This window comes from Sander lucioperca, chromosome 19 (genome assembly GCF_008315115.2).
Source record: "Sander lucioperca isolate FBNREF2018 chromosome 19, SLUC_FBN_1.2, whole genome shotgun sequence".
Lineage (NCBI taxonomy): Eukaryota > Metazoa > Chordata > Actinopteri > Perciformes > Percidae > Sander > Sander lucioperca.
In genome coordinates, this window is record NC_050191.1 from 11,832,518 (window position 1) to 11,856,454 (window position 23,937).

General features: G+C 40.2%; 2 protein-coding genes and 1 long non-coding RNA gene across 4 annotated transcripts in view; 2 read left to right on the top strand and 1 right to left on the bottom strand.

Moving 5' to 3' along the window:
* The window catches only part of enpp1 (ectonucleotide pyrophosphatase/phosphodiesterase 1), a 34,514-nt gene extending 17,414 nt beyond the window's left edge, over positions 1–17,100 (top strand). For both annotated transcript variants that reach the window (XM_031322501.2, XM_031322500.2), the window contains exons 14-23: positions 2,640–2,709; positions 3,772–3,859; positions 5,060–5,244; positions 7,056–7,095; positions 7,180–7,340; positions 9,978–10,113; positions 11,077–11,151; positions 13,249–13,381; positions 15,282–15,426; positions 15,581–17,100. In XM_031322501.2, coding sequence (XP_031178361.1) covers positions 2,640–2,709; positions 3,772–3,859; positions 5,060–5,244; positions 7,056–7,095; positions 7,180–7,340; positions 9,978–10,113; positions 11,077–11,151; positions 13,249–13,381; positions 15,282–15,426; positions 15,581–15,736 — 1,189 coding nt within the window. In that variant the 3' untranslated portion in view covers positions 15,737–17,100. The remainder of the gene's footprint in view (positions 1–2,639; positions 2,710–3,771; positions 3,860–5,059; positions 5,245–7,055; positions 7,096–7,179; positions 7,341–9,977; positions 10,114–11,076; positions 11,152–13,248; positions 13,382–15,281; positions 15,427–15,580) is intronic.
* On the top strand, positions 11,160–12,701 carry LOC116066477. The gene is made up of 2 exons (XR_004108959.2): positions 11,160–12,212; positions 12,349–12,701. It is a non-coding gene; the product is annotated as an uncharacterized LOC116066477 (long non-coding RNA).
* An 807-nt stretch (positions 17,101–17,907) lies between the features above and the next one.
* LOC116066463 (cysteine-rich venom protein-like) lies at positions 17,908–23,543 on the bottom strand. The gene is made up of 8 exons (XM_031322566.2): positions 23,298–23,543; positions 22,104–22,214; positions 21,106–21,191; positions 20,322–20,412; positions 18,943–19,085; positions 18,672–18,766; positions 18,437–18,519; positions 17,908–18,123 (listed from the first exon to the last, which is right to left on the bottom strand). Exons 2-8 carry the CDS (start codon positions 22,177–22,179, stop codon positions 17,996–17,998), a joined length of 702 nt encoding a protein of 233 aa, XP_031178426.1. The 5' UTR covers positions 22,180–22,214; positions 23,298–23,543; the 3' UTR covers positions 17,908–17,995.
* Positions 23,544–23,937: the final 394 nt, after the last annotated feature.

Genomic DNA, 23,937 nt, shown 5'->3' on the forward strand with positions numbered 1-23,937 from the left:
GTTATTTAACACACATGTCAATCAAAATCCTTGTGAAGTTTTTTTCAAACTACCAAACACATTCTTGACACAGTTTGATGACCTGACACAGAACTTAGTAGACCGATGCATTTTAACTCCTACGGTGGCCGTATTATTCCAAGAAGCACAACTTCGTCCGTGAGTGTTCCTTCCAGTGTAATAAGAGTTTTATGTTATTTTGGTACCATTTCATTGCTAACATCAGCTATCAGGTTCCCAAATACATGCAAGCTAATGTTAGTAAAGTATCAGTGCTATCGTTATTCTGTATATTGTACGAAATTAATAGTGTAAGGCAATGTTTACAGCATAGGAGATGAGCAACAGAGATTTGTGTTTTTAATTTATTTCTCTGAGCAGTATGAACATTCATGTCTATGAAATCAAAATTAGCTCTTAGTATCTCCATCGTTTACATGCAGCTGTTCTAGCTGTAGCTATCTTACAACTTAATTACGTGAGTTGTCTGCCAGGGAAATCACGACACATATGATTACGTTTATGTTACAAGGTAGACAATCCTTTTTCATCATTGACGCAAGGAAAAGTATCCTAGACGTTGTTCTAGCGTTATGCACAACCATGCTCGTGGAAGAGGTTCCACTCTCTCGTTACTTCCGGCTTCTGAACTGGTTACAGTTCCACCAGAGTTCCAAATAGGGGGCGCTCACAGGCCAGTGCAGAATGAATGGGACTCTATGGAGCATACCCCTCAAAATCCACTTTTCTCAGGATATAATTTTTTGTCTAGTAATTTGAATGTTGCATTTGAAAGGGGAGGCTAAGAAAATACACACTGCTGGGTGTTAGATTTTTTTAAAGTGGCTTTTTTGTTCTAAAAAGCCTTTTAAAATGTCAATGACGTCATACACATATACGGCCAGAGATTCTGCTTTACGGCAAGCTTTGAGTCGCTTCCTTTTTTCTCTCGAGGCATCGACAACACAGCTGACAGATTAGACTCTCCCTGTCAATACACGTGCTAGAAAGAGGTTTGCTAATGTTTTAAAGACCACGCCGAAATATTCACTCTGGCATTCTGGTTCTGCTTCGGATGCCGTCAAGCGGGATCTCCGATCGTAATCTGTCCTTCACTGACCAATCAGCATTCATTAGCAGAATGCTAGCGTGTTATGGGCAACAACGACTCAACCTGTAACAAATCGAAAGGGCATAAGTACTCGTTCATTCAACTTTTGACCTATAATCCATGTTGAACTTGCAAAAACTACAATCAAATCTGAGATTTCTCATCGACAATCAGGCAAAAGAGACAAATTTAGCCGTCTAGCTCCATAGGGTCCCATTCATTTTGCACTGGACCGTGATCACCCCCAGTGGAACTCTGGTGGAACTGCAACCAAAGTAGGTACAATGGGGCTTAATAGGGAGTGGAACGGCTTTCCGTAGACGGGCTTTGAGTTAGCCAAGCAAGTAGCAACTATAAAACTTTGAATTTACACAAATAGGCAGAATTACCTTTTGAGAAGAAAGCAGGCAACGTTGGTGTCCCTTTTAAAATCCTTGCTCCTTATGAGCTTTTTCCATCTTGGAAAAGCCACTCCAATATTAACTTTGGTCTTGTTGCTTTGCCTGTCGCATTGTCGTTTTAATTCTCTTTTGGACTTCCTTGGCGACTCCGTTACATGTCCTCAAGAATAGGCATGATCCTCCATTTTCAACAGGCTTTAAAATCTGCCGGGAGTCACGAGTAATCTTCTCCCCCTCCCTGGCATTCGTCACGGCACCACTGAGTGTAAAAGCGTGAAAGGCGGAGGTATGTCCCACTTTGGCTAATGTATTTTAAAGATGGAGGCGCTACATGGCTGCCACCATTTGAGCGACTCGCTCGTATTCTGAATGATTCTGAATGGCAGATTCTATGCATACAAGAATACTTTGATTAGTTGGTGGAAGTAATTACACATGAATGAGCACATATTTGTGAAAGAACAAAGTTTTTTTTGCTAAGAATCAACTAAAAAAATTACACAATGGAGTTTTAAATGTCGCACTTATGTAGCCAGAGTGCTGCTTTAATGTGCCATGTCTTCAGTGATGACAATTGTAATTTCATTGCACAGAATTAATATGAAATGCTTAAACACCCCTATTCACAGTATAAAGTAGTGGAGGATACCAGAGCTGTTACAGTAACTGGAGTTGGCAAGTCTTACTGTATGTAAATTATAGTACAGTAGGTGTCATGGAAAAGAATGTGAATGTCTGGTGATAAAAAAAAATGTTTTTTGGCCACACAGAAGTTGAAGCATTTACAGTAATTAGTGTTGGCAATCATTTATAATGAATGAGGCGTGGTAGAGGAGATGTACAACAACTCCTTTGATGGATAGCAAACATGTAATCATGGAAAATTGTTTCAGGCTGAAGAATTCAATCAGTCCACTTTAATGCAGTTGCAGTGCGATGGGAGTGGGACTCACTCTTTAGGTTAAATAGAATTAAACTTGCCTGTCCCTGAAATTGAGCTTGAAAATAAAATGAAACACATCAATAACTATCAGTGTTGTTTTCGTGACTTCCACCCTTCATTTCTGTCTGTCTTTGTGTTTATTTTAACTCCTCAGATAACATCTTTTTTTATTCTGACTCAACAGTAATTCCCAACAAGTCAAGTACTGCAGTGGGGGATTCCACGGCTCAGATAACCTCTTTACCAACATGCAGGTCAGAAGAAGGAAAGATGTGTTTGTGCGTCCGCCAAGATAAACGTTTAGCACAATATCCTGTTTAGATTTTTTTTTTTAACTAAACAGGAAATTTGAAAATGTATTGACACATTGAAAAAAATAGGAGGCCTGATAACTCCTATAAGCTGGTTTTAGTTATGGTCTTCTGTAGGATGTTGTGGCAGCATGCAGAGCTATGAAGATATTTTACTCAAGAACAAGTGTTTGTGCTTCAGTTAGATTTGGCTCAGACCAGAGATAGTATAAGAGAAGTACATACAACCACAATTCAAGATTGTATTTTATATACAAGACACAGTTCTTATACAAGACCTTTTTACAAAGCGATAACAAACCTTCTCTGGATGCTTCAGAATCTGTAGCTTAAAAGTTGATTGGTCGCTGCTGTCACTATTTAGGAGTTAATGTTTGAGTCTAAATGCAAAATACATCTCTGTATTTGCTGTTTTTGTTCCAATGAATGAAACCAAAGTGAAACACACAACAACAACAACAACAATATTGTGGAGCTCTAAAACTCTGCTTGAGCACAGTAATTACACTTCTGAGAAGTCGCTCTCAGCCTGCACATTATCTGCCTTGGATTGAGATTGTTTAATTTGACGATGTGTTTGTGTGTCTGCCTACCTTCATGTTAGTCACTACAACACCTCAGTGTATGTTTCCGGACGTGGTTTGCCCTGGAATTTCCAGGGCAAACCAGGTATAATTAGCTTACATGGTTGCTGACTTCTCTAAAGAAAAGTGCCTACACACAGCAGAGCAAAGTGTGCTTAAAATAGATTTTACTCACCTCCAAAACCCACCCAACCAATTGAAATCCCTAATATACATTTTTAAGGTTATGTAAGGTCATTTTACAGTTTAAGTTCATTTCAAATATTTACACGTGTTTGACATCTTGTGATTTACAGAGAGAGTTTAAATTAAGCTTTCCAAACATTTTTTTGAGAGTACTGTACTCTCTCATTTGTATTTAGAAATGTCTCCAAATAAATGCACGAATGTCAGTATGTTAATGTGTATCTACTTATTCCAGGCGATCTTCATTGGCTACGGTCCAGCATTTAAAGAAAACACTGTTGTGCCCCCTTTTGAAAACATTGAACTATATAACCTCATGTGTGGTAAGTGAACTGAACTGTATCCTCCTGTACTGCAGCTGTAGCACCGGATTAGTTAAACTTTTTGGGACGTAAGCTCATTCACTTTCTTGCCAAAGATGTGAGGGACCGCTCTCATGTCCTGAAGTCTTGTCATCACATGAGGCAACCAGAGGAGACTTCAAGAAGTACTGCTTGCCAGATGAAGCAAGAAATAGTCCAGCACATAACATGAATAAAACCACAATGTGCCGTTTTTAGACTATGTGTTAGTAAGTGAGCTTTAGAGGTGCTGGTAGGCAGATTTTGGAAGAGCTAGCTATTTTAATCTAAGCTAACCAACTGCTAGATGTAGCTTCATAATTACCATACAAACATGAGAGTGGTATCAATCTTCTCATCTAACTCTCTGCGAGAAAGGGTATTTCCTAAAATGTTGAACTATTCCTTTAATGAGATTGTTGGTCATTTCTAATGACTCTGAAATCAAAGTATTTTGCTACAATTTAGAGATAATGTCATCCAAATCTGGTAACGAAGTGAAATTTGCAACCTGGGCCTAATCTTCATGGTCCTACTGAAACCGTCTTTTTCTTTAGTTATGAAAACATTTTCACGGCAGGTTCGTTGATGAAGATACAGCAATACAGTTAAACATAGTTCAGAAGAGGCAACAGGTGCACTTCTCCTGCACTGAATTTCAGTTGGTTTAGCACATCTAAAAAAAGAATAGCAGGAAATAGAGAGCAGCTACATCAACCAGATTTCAGAGAAAAATAAGAACGAACACAATCAGATGATCTGCAGTTTTTAACCCAGGTGTCAAAACCAAAGATGGTATTAATTGTTCACTTTTTTTCTTCCAAGTAATTCCATAATATGGTTCAATTATGGACTGTTACTTATGATTTATTAAAAAAAAAAAAAAGCCTTAATTCAATGGACGTGTTCCTGGCTGGTAACACCCTAAATTAACCCTCTTTCTTTGTTTAGCTTAACTACAGAAGTTTGTGTGATCTCTTAACTTGTCCCAACCGACGACCTTGTAGCGGTGTCACTGAATCCTTGAATCTCGACTGTATGATTGCCCCATGGAACAAGACGTTATTTTAATTGTTGTTATTGTTATTGTTAAGATGGCCAAATTAATGAAATAAAAGGCTCCTTATGATATGTGCTGATATGCAGCGTCAAATGTACCGTTTTTCTCGCTCCCTCCTCCAGATCTTCTCAGTATTCGCCCCGCTCCAAACAACGGGACTCACGGCAGTCTGAACCACCTTCTGAAGCATCCCGTCCACCTGCCAGTTCACCCAGCGCAGCTCTCCCATGACACCCCCTGTGAGGCCAGTAAACTCATCCCTGTTAACGATCTGCAGTGCACCTGTACATCCCAAACCAAGGCAATGGTATGTGCCAACAAGTTATTCATGACATGACAGTGTTTGTCCGTCTGTCGGTTAGTCTCCCACTTTGGTCCGGACTGAAATATCTCAACTGTTGGATGGATTAACATGAAATTCGGTGCGGATATTAATGTTCCCAGAGGTTAAATGCCACTGACTTTTCCTCTAGCGCCACCTTGAGTTTGGCATTTGGGGTTTTGAGTAAAATGTCTCAACAACTTTTGAATGGATTGCCCCGAAATTTGGTACAACAATTCATGATCCCCTCAGGATGAATTGTAATAATGTTGGTTCTAATTAATGCCTCATCAGCATCAACATCTTTATGACTAAATTCCTGCAAAACTAATGACATTCCCATCAGCCACACCTGGATTTTGTGTTTAGCGATAATTAGCAAATGTAGCATGCTAACGTGCTGAACAAAGATGTTGAACATGGTAAACATTCATGGCCTTTGTGATTTGTTTTTTAAAATGACTTCAGTCTTTATTCAAGATGGGATAACGGTCTTGCAGTGCTGTGCCAAGATGGTCTGTTATTTATTTCATAAATAAACATTATGGGCCCTATTTTAACAATCTGAAAGGCAAGTATCAAACGCCAAACACAAGTAGCTATGTGGGCGGATCTCGGGCGCTGTTGCTATTATACTGGAGGGATAAATGACTCTTGCGCCTGACGCAGATCTAAAATGGGTTGGTCTGAAGTAGCTACATAACTCATAGGTGTGGTTTGGGCGTAACGTGCAATAAACCAATCAAAGCATTATCTCACATTACCTTTAAAAGCAGACGCGCTTGTTCCGACGATGGAGCTCTTCTGTCTCTCCTCTCCCGTGCTGCTGCTGGGGCATTTGGGTTAAGTGGCATCGGCACATGCAGTTCGACATCACATCTCCTTAATATTTCCTCATTTATGTCATCAACACATCCATGATTCATGGAAATGTTGTGTAAAACAAGGTCATATTTTTCCTTATATTTATGTATATTTTGCAAAAATGGTAACTGCTGGGTCCGTGAGATGAGAGAAGCAAAGTGTATACGTGGTGTGCACACTCTACATCATGGCCAAGCATGCGCCCTTAAAATAGCATCTGAATAGCACGCCACTGACTTTAGACTAGGTTTTTCCTGGTCTGTGGCGGAATTGTTTTCTGAAACTGCAAAATAGCACTAGGGAACGTTTGCGCCGGAACACGCCTCCTCTTTTTGCTGAACCGCCCCCGGGAACGCAAGTTCATTCAGCGACGTGAGTCTGTGGAGGGAAAAGTCTGCTGTGCGTCAGGTGCAAAATAGGAATGATACATGCGTCGATGCACAAAGTGAATTGCGCTGGGTGCAAGATAGGGCCCTATAGCTTCTAAACATCAGTATGTTAGCATTTTCATTGTACGCATTTTAACATGCGTCCATGTACAGTCGCACAGAGCTGCTAACATGGCTGTGGACTCCCAGTCTTGTTTTATTACATTTTTTGTGTTCCAGTTAATGTTTCCGCCTCCACGTGCTCGAGCAGAGTCGAAGCATGTTTGACAGTTGGCCATTTTCTGATGCAGATGATTAAAATGCAGTAAAAATGAAATAATTAGTCATTAGTAATTTGGTTGAATTACCAGTTGATCAAAAAGTACAAGTAGGCCTACATTTTCTGTACAATAATGTGAAACAAAGCCCACTTGACACCAGTGCAGATACTTTAAAACTTCACAGGCCTCATATACTGATGTGCATGGTGAAAGTTTTGTAGATACATGGAAGATTGTAATGTATTAATTTAACACAAGCATAATACCAAGAATTTCTTTTTAGGAGACAAATATGAACAGAGATCTCCAGACAACTAATTCCAGTGAGTATCGTTTTATTTTTCTTTGCATTCATAATGGTTTTGAGAGGAAACTGTATGTGACGTTTATACATGTTTCATTTTTAGGTGTTAAAGCCAGCTTACGTCGCCTCCATCATCCCTTTGGCACCCCTCGAGTCGTCCAACCAGACGCCACTTTTTGCCTTCTCCACCAATCCAACTATCTCAGTGGATACAGCAAAGACCGCCTGATGCCCCTGTGGGTGTCATACACCATCCAGCCTCTGGTGAGTCCACTGTTTGGAGCTGTCTTTCATCTCTAAATATACCATGTACAGCTGAGTTGTCCCAGCTGTATTTCTTCTGTGGTTAAAGGGTATGGCAGGAGATTGTAAGAGGTTGTTTAGTATCTGAATCCCTTCTCCAAACAGCTGTTACTCATCTTGTGTGCTCATGTTGGCTCAAACACTTCTTGTCTTTCTCATTATGCGGTTGAGCTTTAGCGTAAATCATGACTTCAGGCAGAGTGATACATTCCTGGGGGAGTTTACACTGTTGTACTATTCTGTCTGAATGATGGAGCTAGTGAGGATTTGTTGTCATTCAGGCTTTATCCAAATACAGTACAAGCTAAATATGGTTGTACTGTATCCTTTGTGTTCATTTTGACTTGAAAGAATCATTGTTTGTTTTCTTGATGTGTCATAGCATAACATACAGTATTATGCTCAGCCCACTTGGACACCCACAGAAAACTTCAATTTCACAGTTTGTCAAAATTAACAACTCCACATAAAGCGAGCTTTAAGCTAGTTTTCCCACTAGAAAATCAATGAAAAGCATGAAGCCATGCTACATTTCCATTCTTGCACAGGATGTTTGAAAATATGCATAACTTTTGATGCTTTATTTTTCTGCCTGTAATCAAAGTAATCTTTCCATAATTTCCCAATAATTAAAAAAAAGGTTCTTGTAAAGAGCTACTGTATACAAATTGGTGCATGGATGGTAATATCGGTCCAATACTTTCCAGAGTGATATGTCTCAACAACGATTAAATTGGGTTGCCATGATGTTTTTTACAGACATTTATGGTCGAGGCAGTCAGGTATCACAGGCAGGGAATGACCCTGATGTATAGGTAAACACAACTTTAAGGAAAACATAAGGAACAGTTAACTAGAGTCTAGTTTGACAGAGGCATTAGTATTATGTAGGTGAACTGAACTGGAGCGCAGAGCCAAGGTAGTTATACTGCTGGAGCTGGATGAATGGATGAGTTGCAGGTGTGCAGGTCGATTGGCAGCAGGAGTGGAGGATCGCCACATCCGGACACACACAAACACACACACAGACAGAAATAGAAGACAAACAGGGGACCAACTACACACAAGGGAAGGGTAATCATCTGTAAATATCTCAACTTCTACCAGTGGAGTTTTCCTCTAGCGCCACCTTGAGTTTGGCATTTGTGGTTTTTGAGTAAAATGATATAACAACATTTAAATTGATTGCAACAAAATTTGGTACAAACATTCATGATCCCCTCAGGGTGAATTTTCATAATGTCAGTTTTCAATTAGTGCCTCATCAGGTCAAAATCTTTATGCCTAAATTCCTGCAACATTAATTCCCATCAGCCTCTACTGGATTTTGTGTTGTACACCCACAGAAAACTTCAATTTCAAGCTTGTCAAAGTTTACAACTCCATATAAAGTGAGCTTCAAGCTAGTTTTCCCACTAGAAAATCAATTAATCAATGAAAAACATGAAGCCATGCTACATTTCTATTCTTGTACAGGATGTTTGAAAATATGCATACCTTTTGATGCTTTATTTTTCTGCCTGTAATCGGGGTAATCTGTTCGTAATGTCCTAATAATTTCACAAAAGGTTCCTGTTAAGAGCTACTGTATATAAATTGGTGCCATTTAAACGGGAAATAGGAATGTCTTTAAAAGAAAATCTCCACTTAAACACACGTACATTTTCATTTCACACTGGATATCGATTTATTCCACATTAATTAAGAATTGTATGTTTGCCTGTAGACAAATTTTTCTTTTTTAGCCATGCTAGAAGCGTGTCTCTATGGGTGGTTATATCGGTCCACCACTTGTCTCAACAACAATTTGAGGGTTTGCCATTATTTTTTTTTATACAGTCAGGTATCACAGGCAGGGAATGAACCTGAGGCACAGGTAAACACAACTTTAAGGAAAACATAAGGAAAAGTTAACTAGAGTTTGGTTTGGCTGTGGCGTAAGTACTATGTAGGTGACCTAAACAAGCTGTCGAAGACTGGAGTGCAGAGCCGAGGTAGTTATACTGCCGGAGCTTGATGAATGGATGAGTTGCATGTGTGCAGGTAGATTGGCAGCACACACACACACACACACACACACACATGCAGAGAAGACAAACAGGGGACCAACTAGAGGCATAAGAGAGAAACACAGCCAAACCATGACACTCTCATTACGCAAGCAATTAAAGGTGCTGTAGGTAGGATTGCAAAGATCCAGGACTTAGCCAAAACATTTGGACATCAACAACTTCTCAGTCTCTCCCCCCTTTCCGCTAAAGCCCAAAACGGTCTCCTAAGCCCCTCCCCCCACAAGGGAGAATGAATGTGTGTGCATGAGCAGTGATTGACACACAGTTAGACAAAATTCAAACTGCGTGTCACGAAATTCAAAAATAGCACATTTTATTTAAAAAAACAAACAAACAACAACCTGTAATTGTCTTGTAGACAGGGAAGGGGAGTGAGCTGAGTTTATTGTTTTTAGAGATCTCTGCAAACAGAAACAGGGCAATGCCCTCACTGGCCTATATACACAGGCGAAGCAAAACCAAGCCAAGTGATCTTACGCAACTTCTCATTTCACACTGTCCATCACTGACTGATCCTCTCTCTCAGACCAGAGTCCGACCCCTGAGTCCAGAGTCGGAGGAGTGTGTTCGTGCTGACGCACGCATCCCACCGGCCGCCAGCCAGCTGTGTATGCGCTACAGAAACGACCCCGCTCTGTCCTTCGGCCTGTTGCATCCCCCCAGTGAGTGTGTGTGTGTGTGTGTGTGTGTGTGCGTGTGTGTGCGTGTGTGTGTGTGTGTGTGTAGTGGAGGGGGTCATAGCACGCCTGTCCCCAGCCGGGTGTTGAATTCAAGTTGACATGTTTTAGAGCCACATTCTCATGTAAAAATGCACCCATGCTTTTGGTTTGCAACTGTAAAGAGTGTCCCGTCCCCCTTAAATGAGACACTGTAGATTCACTGTATTTTTAATGAAATTCAGGTTTCAGGTAGCTCCACAAATGAATATGTGACAGACTGAAAGAGAGAAGTAAAAGCTCTCCAACAGCTGTGAGAAAATTAGACATTTTATTTTAGAAAGTGATCCCAGACTGTGATTTGTGCAATTTAATGACTTTAGAGCTGCAACGATTAGCTGATCAATTAGTAAACTATTTTCACAACTGATTCATTTTATTTTTTAAGATTATTTTTTGGGACTTTTCTGCCTTTAATTGATAGGACAGCTAGGTGAGAAATGGGATAGAGAGGGGGAAGACATGCAGGAAATCAGGTCGGACTCGAACCCTGGACCTTTGAGTTGAGGCAGCCTCGAAGTATATGTGCGCCTGCTCTACCCACTGATCCAACCCGGCCACTTTAAGTAATTTTTTAAGTAAAAAGGCTCCATATTTTCTTGTTCCAGCCTCTCTAATGTGAGGATCTGCAGATTTTCTAAGTTTTGTATCATTGTAAATGTAATATCTTAGGCGTTTGATCTGTTGGTCAGACAAAATAAGATGGTGACATCACCTAGGACATTTTTCAATATTTTCTGAATAGATTTATCGAAAATGATAGAGGTTAGTTGCCGCCATACATCACCTAACCTCTCTGTATTTAGCCCCACCAACATGTGATGTTTAGTCCTTCTTTTCACAGTACACATGTCAGACTTTTACAACATGCAGTTTGTGTTTAACTTTTTCTCTCATTTTTTCTTTTAGATCTGAGTGCAGAGGGAGCCGAGTCAGACTCTCTAATCACGAGCAACATGGCACCAATGTTCCCTGCATTTAAAGGTACGTCTGTCTTGTAGAAGAAAATCAATTACCTAACAGTTTTAGTCTCATTTTATCCTGATATCCTCTTTCCTGTTCACTGATTAAGTTCCTATTATTTTACCTGAGCAACAACTTTTAGTGTCTCCTGATTTAATTAAGTCTGTCTGCCTTTGCTCTGGTTTAGTGTTAAAACAAAGCATTTTGCATTGATCACTGTGAGTGAGACATTTTGTTGGAGCCCAGGTTGGCTCCAACAAAAGATCATCCTTAACTAATCAAAGCACTTTTGATTAGTTGAAGCAGACAGTATTGAGTCTATGCAAATCTACTCAGACAGACTTGTGAGTTGATTGTCTTCTCAGCTTTTGTTTATTCTGTTGTTTCCTGTAACCTTGTATAAAACCCTGGCTAGAAACTCATTCTGGTCAGAGAGAATCCTACAGCTTCTTGAGAGCTTCTTGTGAACTTCTTTCTTCACTGCGCAGTGAATAAAACTCATCTGAACCAGCCACTGAATTGGACCTGAGAGATCTTTTTCTTCCACACTGTCCAAATATGTATCCGCTCCTGGTTTTTATAACTGGAAATGGGAATCATGGTGATGCACAATTTAAAGATTTAATTCCAGTTGTCAGATAGGTTCATTTGCCAAGTGAATGAGAGCTTTTGAGCTGAATGAGAGCTAAACAACTTAATTACCTGGTGAACTGAAGAAATACTCTTGATCACCACTAGACATTATGCCATTTTGTGTCTGAGAACAGGTATTGTGGTTTGTCTGTTCTCATGAGCCATTTTTATTGGTCAATATTATACTTTTTTTGCTAAAAACAGGCTATACTTTTGGTTTTTAAATACACATAACAGGAGTCCAAAGATCTAACCGCTGTGATTATATGGGACTACTGTACTTTAATTTAGTTAAACTCCTTCTGTAAAGCACAATTAAAGGTTTAGTTTGAAGAACTTTCCCAGAGTTAATCCTCCTGCTATCCTACTGCCGACAGCACAGTTTTCTTCACAATAAGATTCACTTTTCTGATTCACCAGACTGTGCGCTTTCAATTGATCTATATAACGTGAAATGGAGTTGAGTGAGATGATCATTTTTGTTCTTTTGCTCATACAGATGTTTCTTAATTCTGAGGAGTAAGTCTGTACCTGCACTCACAGCACTACGCAGCATTACAAAACCAGTTGTGACACATGTGAAAGAAACACTGTGGTGTGCTCGGCTGCACAGAGGAGCCATGCTTTTGTTGAAACTTGTTTATTGTGTTGAGTGATTAATGCATTGAAAAGTTGAGTGTTTCAGAAAACACGGCTCTGGTTTCTCTGGGGCCACCCACACTATAAATGGAAACTCTTGCTCACTAGTATGAGGTCCCATTGAAAGGAAAACCCTGTCCAAGTACGGTACTGTTGTTTGTGTATGTTGGAAGCCTATATATTAAACAGCTAACAGATGCTGCCCCCTGGTGACATATCACTGTGTCTACACTCTGTGAACCTTTATGGATGAGTTAGGTTATTGACTTAAATATGACAATACAGACACATAAAATAACTTAACATAATCAAATAAAAACAAATCCATATACAATACAGTAAACATATAAAAAAACATTAAAAAAAAACTTTGTTGAACACTTGCTTTACATGAAGGGCACTTTAAATGAAAGTACAGTGCATATTCACTTTCTTTCTGAGAGTTAGATAAGAAGATTGCTACTATTCTCATGCCTGTATGCTAAATACAAAGCTACAGCCAGGAGACTGTTAGCTTATCTTATCTTAGCTTAGCTTAGCTTAGCATAAAGACTGGAAATAGAAGGAAACAGCCTGGTCCTGAAAAGGTAAAACAATCCACCTACTAGCACCGCCCAAGCTCACTGATTAACACGTTATATCTCGTTTTTACACTTTGGTTTTTGTACATATTAAACAAACAAGATATAACTTGTTAATTGGTAAACTTTAGAGTTGCTGGTAGGGAAATTATTCCTTTCAATTTTAAGTTGTAATGATTTAATCACTGGCTTTTTTCTGTAGACCAGTGTTATGTAGATGTATTTTTGGAGAACTAAAAAGTTCTTGTATTTTCCCTAACCGCAGATGTTTGGACCCATGTCCATGATGTCCTGCTTCCAAAATATTCACAGCAGCTGAACGGAGTTAACGTCATGAGTGGGCCGATATTCGATGAAGATTATGACGGAAACGTTGATGCACTAAAAGCAATCTCAGGGTAAATCAGCAGCACACACTCCAGGCAGGATTATATCTTTTCAGAGCCTAAAGTGACATATTGAAATAGGTTTGTGACATGAGATTTGTAAGTATATACAGTGAGGAAAATAAGTATTTGAACACCCATTCAAACCCCATAATTGAAACACCATTTGCAAGTTCTCCCACTTAGAAATCATGGAGGGGTCTGAAATTGTCATCGTAGGTGCATGTCCACTGTGAGAGACATAATCTAAAAAAAAAAATCCAGAAATCACAATATATGATTTTTTAACTATTTATTTGTATGATACAGCTGCAAATAAGTATTTGAACACCTGTCTATCAGCTAGAATTCTGACCCTCAAAGACCTGTTAGTCTGCCTTTAAAATGTCCACCTCCACTCCATTTATTATCCTAAATTAGATGCACCTGTTTGAGGTCGTTAGCTGCATAAAGACACCTGTCCACCCCATACAATCAGTAAGAATCCAACTACTAACATGGCCAAGACCAAAGAGCTGTCCAAAGACACTAGAGACAAAATTGTACATCTCCACAAGGCTGGAAAGGGCTACGGGGAAATTGCCAAGCAGCTTGGTGAAAAAAGGTCCACTGTTGGAGCAATCATTAGAAAATGGAAGAAGCTAAACATGACTGTCAATCTCCCTCGGACTGGGGCTCCATGCAAGATCTCACCTCGTGGGGTCTCAATGATCCTAAGAAAGGTGAGAAATCAGCCCAGAACTACACGGGAGGAGCTGGTCAATGACCTGAAAAGATCTGGGACCACCGTTTCCAAGGTTACTGTTGGTAATACACTAAGACGTCATGGTTTGAAATCATGCATGGCACGGAAGGTTCCCCTGCTTAAACCAGCACATGTCAAGGCCCGTCTTAAGTTTGCCAATGACCATTTGGATGATCCAGAGGAGTCATGGGAGAAAGTCATGTGGTCAGATGAGACCATATAAATGGAATAAATAGAACTTTTTGGTCATAATTCCACTAACCGTGTTTGGAAGAAGAATGAGTACCATCACAAGAACACCATCCCTACTGTGAAGCATGGGGGTGGTAGCATCATGCTTTGGGGGTGTTTTTCTGCACATGGGACAGGGCGACTGCACTGTATTAAGGAGAGGATGACCGGGGCCATGTATTGCGAGATTTTGGGGAACAACCTCCTTCCCTCAGTTAGAGCATTGAAGATGGGTCGAGGCTGGGTCTTCCAACATGACAATGACCCGAAGCACACAGCCAGGATAACCAAGGAGTGGCTCTGTAAGAAGCATATCAAGGTTCTGGCGTGGCCTAGCCAGTCTCCAGACCTAAACCCAATAGAGAATCTTTGGAGGGAGCTCAAACTCCGTGTTTCTCAGCGACAGCCCAGAAACCTGACTGATCTAGAGAAGATCTGTGTGGAGGAGTGGGCCAAAATCCCTCCTGCAGTGTGTGCAAACCTGGTGAAAAACTACAGGAAACGTTTGACCTCTGTAATTGCAAACAAAGGCTACTGTACCAAATATTAACATTGATTTTCTCAGGTGTTCAAATACTTATTTGCAGCTGTATCATACAAATAAATAGTTAAAAAATCATACATTGTGATTTCTGGATAGATTATGTCTCTCACAGTGGACATGCACCTACGATGACAATTTCAGACCCCTCCATGATTTCTAAGTGGGAGAACTTGCAAAATAGCAGGGTGTTCAAATACTTATTTTCCTCACTGTATGTATATAAAAATACTTTTTAAGGGCTTTGACATAACCAGCAGGTCATTTTTTAAAGATTTTTGACCATGTCCACCCCAGCAACATGGTCATGTAATATAAACACACATAAGTTAAAATGAGAGCTTTCTGGAAAAGAGGTAGCAGTTTTTAAACTCTGTGATCTCATGTTTCTCCAGGAATGAGGCTCCCATCCCGACACATTTCTACGTGATCCTGACCAGCTGTGGGAACTCGACCTTCGGTCCTGTTAACTGTGAGGGTCCCCTGCGGGCCAAGTCCTTCATCCTGCCCCACAGACCAGACCATAGTGAGAGCTGTGCTGTGAGTAACACTGCTAACTTCTCTCCTACTCGTTTCTACACGTCAGCCTTCTGTGGAAACCTGCTGCCAGATAGACAGTGGAAAAAACTATGGTGTAATACATTTTCTTTGTTCCTCTCTCTATAATTTTCCCTTACTTTCTATTGTTCTTCAGAACGGGTCCGACCTGGCCTCCTGGGTGGAGGATTGGCTGCGGTTTCACACGGCGCGCGTCCGAGACATCGAGCTCCTGGCCGGACTCAGTTTCTACCACGACAGGCTATCAGTGGAAGAGACGCTACAGCTCAAGACGTTTCTACAGACTGCTTAAAATCAGAGACAATATCCAATGGAGCTTTAATTTCCAAAGAAAGCTATATTGGTCTGCACAACTGGCCTCAGTCCACATGAACACATTCATAAAGGTTTTCTGTGTTCAAACCCCATTGATCCCAACATTAAGTTCCATCCAGGTTATATGTCTGATTCCCCAAAATGTGTAAAATTAGTCGATGTGTTTTTGTTTTTAATTATGTTTTTATAAATGATTTTATAGATAAAAGTCAGAGGACAGTTTTATCAATGCAGCTCTGAACCAAAGACACTGAGTGGCTCCAAAGTATTTCCTCTGATGGGAACAAAATAAAAGGGAAAAGAAACTTTTATTGTTGAAAGAAGGATCTTTTTATACTGGGATTGCTTTTATTGGCAGGGGTTCTTCAAGAAACACATGGCAATCTGGAAACAGTTGTTTCTGCTGCCACACATCTGGAGAGCAACCAGAAAAACACCCAACATGAGAATTTAAGAAAAGAATAAGTTTTGCTGTACAAAAACAAAAGTTTCACCTGCCAGATGTTGTCATTGTGTGTTTATGGTTGTTATTTTTCTATTTTCTTTATACGGCACCAATGTTTTTAGTATTTTAGAAGTAATTTTATTTTTGGTTCGGTTAATGCCATTTTGGAGATAATTAGCCAATGTTTGTGTGTGTGTGTGTGTGTGTGTGTACTGTATGTTTACTGTATGGGTGGATGGATTATGAGACAAATTGGGCACAGACATGTAAAAGGCCTCCCACCTATCTTACATAGAAGCAAGACATCTAGACTAAAAGAGACAACACGTTCTCCAAACAAGACTATTTTTTAGAGTCTTTTTGTGTCTTTTTATGGTTGTCTTGCATCTTTGAAGTTCTTTTGCGCCCCTATGTATTTGTAATCATTTTGGATCTCTTATTGGTTATTTTATGTCTTTTTGTGGTCATTTTGCATTTCTTTTTGGTTGTTTTACATCTTTTTATGGTCAGTTTACATCTCTCTGCATCTCTGGTTGCATTTTGCATTGTGTTGTCATTTTGCATCTCTTCATGGTCATTTTGCTTTTAGTGACATTCTGCAGGTGAAGCAGAACTGTCAGGTGCGGCTGTTGGTCGAAGAATTGATAAAGAGAGGCTGTCTGTGCCCAGTATTCAGTCAGTAATTCAGTAATCAGTAATTCATCATGCCTTGTTTGTGTAAATGTGTGGGTAGCTGGAAATTATTTCTGGGATGAACGTAGTTTTTGTTCAGTCCTTTTGTCTTTGCTCTTCACAGCGACTGTCTGGAAGTTAAGGATGGCAGGTAGTTTGTGGAAAACTAAAATGGCAATGTTGGTCAAATACACAATTTCAAATAAAAACTCTTCTACACTGAATTTTGTGACTTGTATTCATTACATATTACACCTAAAGATCATGGCATCATAGAAACACTTTCTGCACAGAGTATCACACCAAAAACAAAATGTGAGATATAAACAACCAGCAGTGTCTGTTTTCCGTCTCCAAATTGCACAACAGTAGGCCCTATGTGTGAACTCAAAAAGGAAGGAAATTGAGCCATGTATGTTACACTCTGTATATTAAATATGCCACTTCCTCAGGCTGACCACTCTGGCAGTGCAGCGAGCCTAAAGGTAAGATCTTGCAGCTTTCTGCTCTGCACCACTTAACTTTGCAGTGACCTAGTTCACATCTCAAACCTGAGCTTGCTTTCCTTGAGGTTTTTGTAGTAAGTTAGGTTTCTGTTGAGATATAGCAACAGAACGGTGTGTTGAGTAAATGTTTTCTAATCGCAGCTCACATTTGAAATCATCAAAAGAAAATTTTGCAGTGATTGTTGATGTAAGGAGTAAATTAAGTCTGAATGCACTATGAGTGAAAGTTTCCTGTCCTTTATATTCTATTTACTTCTCTTGGTGTCATACTGGCTGCAATATTGCATTCATAGTTTTATTGCATAGAAAACTGACTAAGGATGTCCTACTGGTTATAAAGGGCTTATTCTGCCACCAATAATGACAACTTTAAAAATCTATAAAATGTTAAACAAAAAATGATTTAATTTTCAATTAAATGATAGTGTAAATAGGGGTGTGTGTACTCCATTACTACTAACTAGTGCACTGGGGCCGGTCATCTGGCTGTTTGACCTGTTCAGTAATCAGCAGTAAGACACAAGCTTTAAAGATAAGCATCTTTTATTGAAACTGTATGATGTGTCAGAGCCTGTTTTAAACAAACGGTCTATGGTCACAGCCCATGTGACATCTAAATAATCTCAGAGCTGCACTTGCAGGAGGCAGGACACCAAGAGGCCACGTCGCTGTTTGTGCAGCCCCACTGCTTCTTCAGATCAGCACAGTTACTATACTGATCAGTGTAGGGACAGGCGTTGGCTGCAAGATACAGAGAAAAAGGAGAATGGATGTGTATACAAGTACAAAACATAACCCAAGAGAGTTCACTATTCAGATTGGAGTCCTACAACTTCTTCTAGGAGATAGTCTGAAGGCAGAAATTGTCAAAGAATTAAATATCAAAGTTTTTTTACATGGGGTTTCACAAGGGTGGACAGGTTGCCAAGATTGTTAATTACTTTGCTGGAGACAGGAGGGCGAAACAGAAGAACTTCAGACTTGCTTTCATTTAGCTGTAAACATTTGTGCCATCCAACACCTTAAGTCTTCCAGTGCTGCATTTGCCACTTACTGCACAGTTTGTTGTTGCAGGCATTGGGGCAGTCACCGCAGGAGGGTCCTGATGTGTAGGGGCGAGCGTACTGGTAGTTTCCACTGTAATGTATCCCAAGGCATCAAATATTAAACATAACAGCTTAGACACTCAAACACACAATATTAACCCAAGAAATGCTCATGTAAGTATTCACCAAAAGTGAGACATATGCTTGACTTTCCATTGAAAAAGAAAAATGTTTTGTACTTACGGTGGGCAGTATTGGCAGACATAGAAGTACTTGAAACTAGAGTTGGGACAATAGGCCATACCACACCCAACCATGTTGGACCTGTACCAAACAAGCTGTGCAGAGAACATGATAAAACACATGATCAGAGCTCACAGCATTAATGTTCTGTTGTATACCATTTTTATAGTAACTGTTTGGGTTACTGATAAGAATTCAAGCAAGTGATGGACATTTGGATGCAAGTTAGTCAGAATTAACAAATGCTTTACAAACTAAGATATAAGTGCACCTGTGTGAAGTGTCCGACCACTCCTCCATTGGTAGCTCCCACTCCGTAGCGCCAGTCCTTTATCTCGTCGTACCAGCTCTGGATAGCATTGTTCCAGGTGTTCTCCCAGCTGGACATGTACAGGTTCTCTCCACAGCCACTAGCTACAGTTAAAGAGGAGGAGAGAGATACTTTAGTCTTCTTAAAGACCCATTATGAACATGCTCTTAACTCCTGATCACAAAAGAAAATTCAAATTCATTATCATGTTACTTTTGTGTGAACCGTTATTTCACGTGTCGTTTTGTGGGGATTTAGCCATTCCAGAACTCCCCTCCCGCAAATGTTTCACCAAAACAAGTTCCTCTCCAAGACTATTTTGCAGCGGCACCATTGCTGCGTCGACAGTGAATAAACTGCTGATCTCCAGGATATGCACATTGTAGCTGCAGTCACAGACCAACTGAAAGGATTGACCAGAGCTACCAATGAAGAAAATCTCCCTTGGGTACAGTCTGGAGAAGACCAGCTGGTGCTGGAACTCAGAGAGATGTGAGTGATGATGCTGGTCACAAACGCTGGTACCCAGATCTGGACAGGGAGAGTGTGGAAGGCAGAAGACTGTGTGGACAATGCCATCTCTAGATCAAAGCACCAAGAACTCATCAGAAGAATTCAAAAAAAAAAAAAAAAAAAAAAAAGTTTCCCAGGCTGGAGAGAGTCAAAGACTTTGGTCAAAAGCTTTGTGAAAAAACAGTCACAGAAATGACAAGCATGGAGAAAGACAAGTTCTTGGTAGTCTGTTAGCTAGTGTTACCAAGGCCAGTGGACAAAGTAAATTCTCCAAAGGCTAATGGGATAGAGTGATTTGTGGAAGATCCCTCAGGCAAGATTGCTTTTTATTCAGAGCCAGGTATAACACCTTTCCTAACCCAGCCAATCTGGCACGATGGTCCAGCCCAGAAAAGATCTATGGCCTGTGTGAAATGGCTTAGCCATCCTGTGTGGCTGCAAGACCACCTTGGCTCAGGATGGTTACAGGTATGGCCAGGTGCTAAGGAAGCTGGCAGAACTCAAAGAGAGCGTGAGAGTCTAAACAACCGAGAAGCCAATATCACCAGAAGCAGCTTGTCCAGTTTGTAACAGCTGGACAATTGGTGCAGAACTTGCCCACACAGGACAGGACATCAGTCTTGGACGTCCTGGCTGTCCCACAATCTAAACTTAAGGTCAGGGGCGTCCAATCTTATGGATGGGTTACATGCGGAGACAAAGTTTTACTACGTTGTCCTGTGTATAAACTAATAAACTAAGACCCGTCTGATCATTGCACTGACTTTTGTAAACTTTTTTTTTTTTTTTTTTTTTTTATTTTAAACAAGGTGTTATAGTGAACTTACTGCTGATTTTTCTGGCGCTGACAGGGCTGTGCGTCATGGAGCAGGTGTTGGCCCATCTCTGAGCGTTGGCTGCAGCCTCGCTGCTCCAGCTCTGTGGGAAGTAGAGGACAGATCAGCCACTAAAGTATATACACACCAGAAATCTCCAAGTGCTGGGTGTTGTCTGAAAAATTATTTTAATCTTTTACTGATACTAGTTCAGTGCCCGTTCAAAACGTGCCTGTTTGGAATTTCGTTAAAGACTAATAACGAGACGCGCCGCCGTCGCAATGGGCCCCATTGCGACGGCGGCGCGTCTCGTTATTAGTCTTTAACGAAATTAACACTGCAGCGGAGGTAGTCATTTCCAAACAGGCTTAACATTAGTCGATTGATGGTTATAAAATAAAGCATGGATTTAATCAATTAGTTAGTAGCGGATGTATTAGTTTTTTTTTAAAAAGGCGTATTTACCGCCGGTAGCCCGGTGAAAATACATGCACCACAGCTGCACACAGGATCGCTTAGTTTTTTTTATTTCAAGACACGACACATCGTTGGTTACCCAGCACTACACCCGCCAGGTGTGAAGTAGATTGGATGAACGGTGCTTGAGATATTTGAATGACAGAAATCCAGAGGGACATACAGAGATTCCTTCCTTTATAGATAAATGCTGCACAATGTGTGAAATCAAATCAAGCTAGGCTAGATCAAGTAAGAATCCATGCTCAGTAAACATTTTGAGGACGCACACCATGCTTTTGAAGTTATAAAATCATTTGGTGCATTATCAGGATTTTACCATTTCCAACATGTTGCTAGCAGAAGGCTGAACATTTCTTCTCAGGTCGTTATGCTTGTTCACAATCTCAGTCGGGTCAGTTTGGCCTGCAGTCAATATAAACACAATTAAAACCAAAAAACAGATTTGGTGAAGTGTGAATGTGTATGATTTAGTGCTGTCAGTTAAACGCGTTAACTGCGTTAACGCAAACCCATTTTAACAGGGTCAATTTTTTTATCGCGAGACTAACGTTCTTTTTGGCATAGCAAATTTGTAGTTTTTTTCCCCCACATGCTGTTGCAACTAGTAACGTTAGAAAAACTACAACACCACACCGGAGCTGGCCAAAGAGTAGTAGGCTAATGTTACGTTTTGAGTGGATGGCGAGCACGAGACGCCGAAATGGATCCCAAAAAGATTCTGAATGGAAAGTTTACTTTTAAAAAGTTGCCAAATGGTTCCATTGACAAGCCCAAAGTGCTGTGTGTTTTGTCGTTGTGACCTGAGCGATCATCGCAGCACGTCCAGTCTGAAATACCACTTGATGGCCAAGCACACAGCTGATACCAATTCTCCGCTCCCTCATCAAAGCCAGGCGACAAAAGCACAAAGCAAGCCGATCTACTTTTCCGTGTTAAGAGTATTAAAATGAGAAAAAAAATAAGTGGACAAAAAGAAATCTAAGGACATTCAAAATAGATAAAAATGTGTGATTAATTGCAATTAATTGCAAGTTAACTGACATTAATGCGATTACATATTTTAAATGTTTGACAGCACTAGTATGATTAGGCTATATTAAATATTGTAATAACGAAAATATTAATAATTTCAGATACTCACCCTTCAGGTACGGTTTTCAGAGATGAGAGAGACATATTGTGTTAGTTTATTGCATGTTTAAAGCAAAAATGAAAAGAATGTATGTTTAGAAAAACGTAGATTTTTAAGACAACATACCAAGAATTATACACTCAATATTAATCCCTATTAGAGAGGACATTTTATTTCACTTACCAGAGCCAAGGTGCTAGGAACCTGAAGAGCAGCAAAGACGCCCAAGGTGCACAAGACGATGAAGTACGTAGCCATGGTGGTTCAGACCAGGACTGTTCACTTCCGAGAGCCACAGGGGTCATTTATATACGCAGGACCACACAGACGTGACAAATTAATACAAAGACTTGTGTCAACATAGCACCTGTGAAACGTCCTTGATGATAACATATGAAAAGCTGCTGGTCTGTGTTTACATTGTTACATGTGTTCTTCATGATAACTGTGATAAAGGGGCATGCCATATCTTCCTCTTATGTGGCAAGGTTATGAGAAGAGTTTGTGCAATTTAAAACGGATCATGGTATCTAAACTAAACCTTAATAATTAGAGGTTAAATTAACATTGGGAGCTTTGATAAGATTTGAAAACCCTTCTCTTGTCCTTGACAGCTTATGGAGATTGTTTGCTTTGTTTGGACAGGCCTTCAGTTTTGTTTCATCTGTCTCATGTGTTAGACATTTGACTCATTATTTTCTTTTTTACTTAAGTCTTGTATTCGTCTTAGATTACTAGTTTTCATTTTTGTCACAACTGAGTTTTCTTGTTACTCCAACTGGGCTGTGCTTATTTTTGTTTTTACATGAAATGTTAGTGACTAAAGAACTGCACAAAGATGAGCTGGCGAAAACAACTTGGAAAATACACAGATGTCAACACCGTGCAGATAAATTCCTGCAAAGTATTTTGAAATACTTTCAGCAGGGTTTGTGTGGCCTTGTCAGGTTTTGGAAGAGCAGGTCATTCTTTATAAAAAATAAAAGGACCCTCAGTATTTGTGTCAGAGCTTGTGGTGTCTGTGACAGTGGCTGGGTTTTTATTTGGAATTTGCTTGTGGTGATGAGTCTTGCTGTGAGTACAGACATGCTGCCAGAGCTGACTCAAGGTATGCAATCGCTCACACAGGTCTTCCAGGAAACTGTGCTCTGGGTGGGAAACTTGTCAGAAACGTCGTGACTAGTTTGGTCTTTCTCGTGGCTTTCAGATTTCATATTTGGGTCCCAATGTAATCAGTCAAGTGCCTTTTACTGTCACTGCTGTGGTGGGCTGATACAAGCTCCCACCCTCTTTTCTCAGATGTCACCATTAAACCACGGACAGCCTGAATCATTATTGTCTTTTGCATAGTAGAAGCAAGCGTGAAATGACTTGCCTTGACATGATAATGGTCTTCTTCTATACAAGTAAAATTCTAACTGTCATAGTGAGAGCTTCAAATGAGGAATCAAATCACAGACGAGCATGGAGAAATGCCTTCCTCTAGAAGCATATTTCACATCTTGCCTCATTTATATTTACAACTTGAGAGAATCCCTTCAGGCATGGCGCACGTCAGCAGAGGACAGATAACAGCTGTGAGCCATGAGGCCTAATTACAGCTGCCCCTGATTGTTTTCTCCAGCCTCCTGGCAGCTCTGGATAGTAACAAGGACAGGCTCTTATCTACCAACACAGGCTGGCATCCAGTTATTCAACAGGCCACTTCCTCTCTACTCCCCATGCTTCACTTGTCTGCTACTGAAGAGGAAATGGGTTTTGTTCCAAATGGAGATGTTTAAAAATGAGACCCTCTATGGAGATAAATGAGAGCTTAAAGGAACAGTTTGACATGTTGGGAAATACTTTTATTCGCTATCTTGCCAAGAGTTAGATGTGGCATCAATCTTCACATCTAACTCTCGACAAGAAAGCAAATGCCCGTATTTCCCAAAATACAATTCTATACCTCTAAAATAAAGCATTTTAGTCCGTATTTACATTTGACAAAAGCAGACCTCTAATCTTTATCTTAAA

Excerpts from the sequence above, each read along its gene's own strand:
- LOC116066463 (XM_031322566.2), bottom strand. The coding sequence starts at position 22,179 with ATGGCTACGTACTTCATCGTCTTGTGCACCTTGGGCGTCTTTGCTGCT. Across the intron at positions 21,192-22,103 it reads TCCTAGCACCTTGGCTCTGG|GCCAAACTGACCCGACTGAG; the intron begins TAAGTGAAATAA and ends TATTGACTGCAG. Across the intron at positions 18,767-18,942 it reads TGGTCGGACACTTCACACAG|CTTGTTTGGTACAGGTCCAA; the intron begins GTGCACTTATAT and ends TTCTCTGCACAG.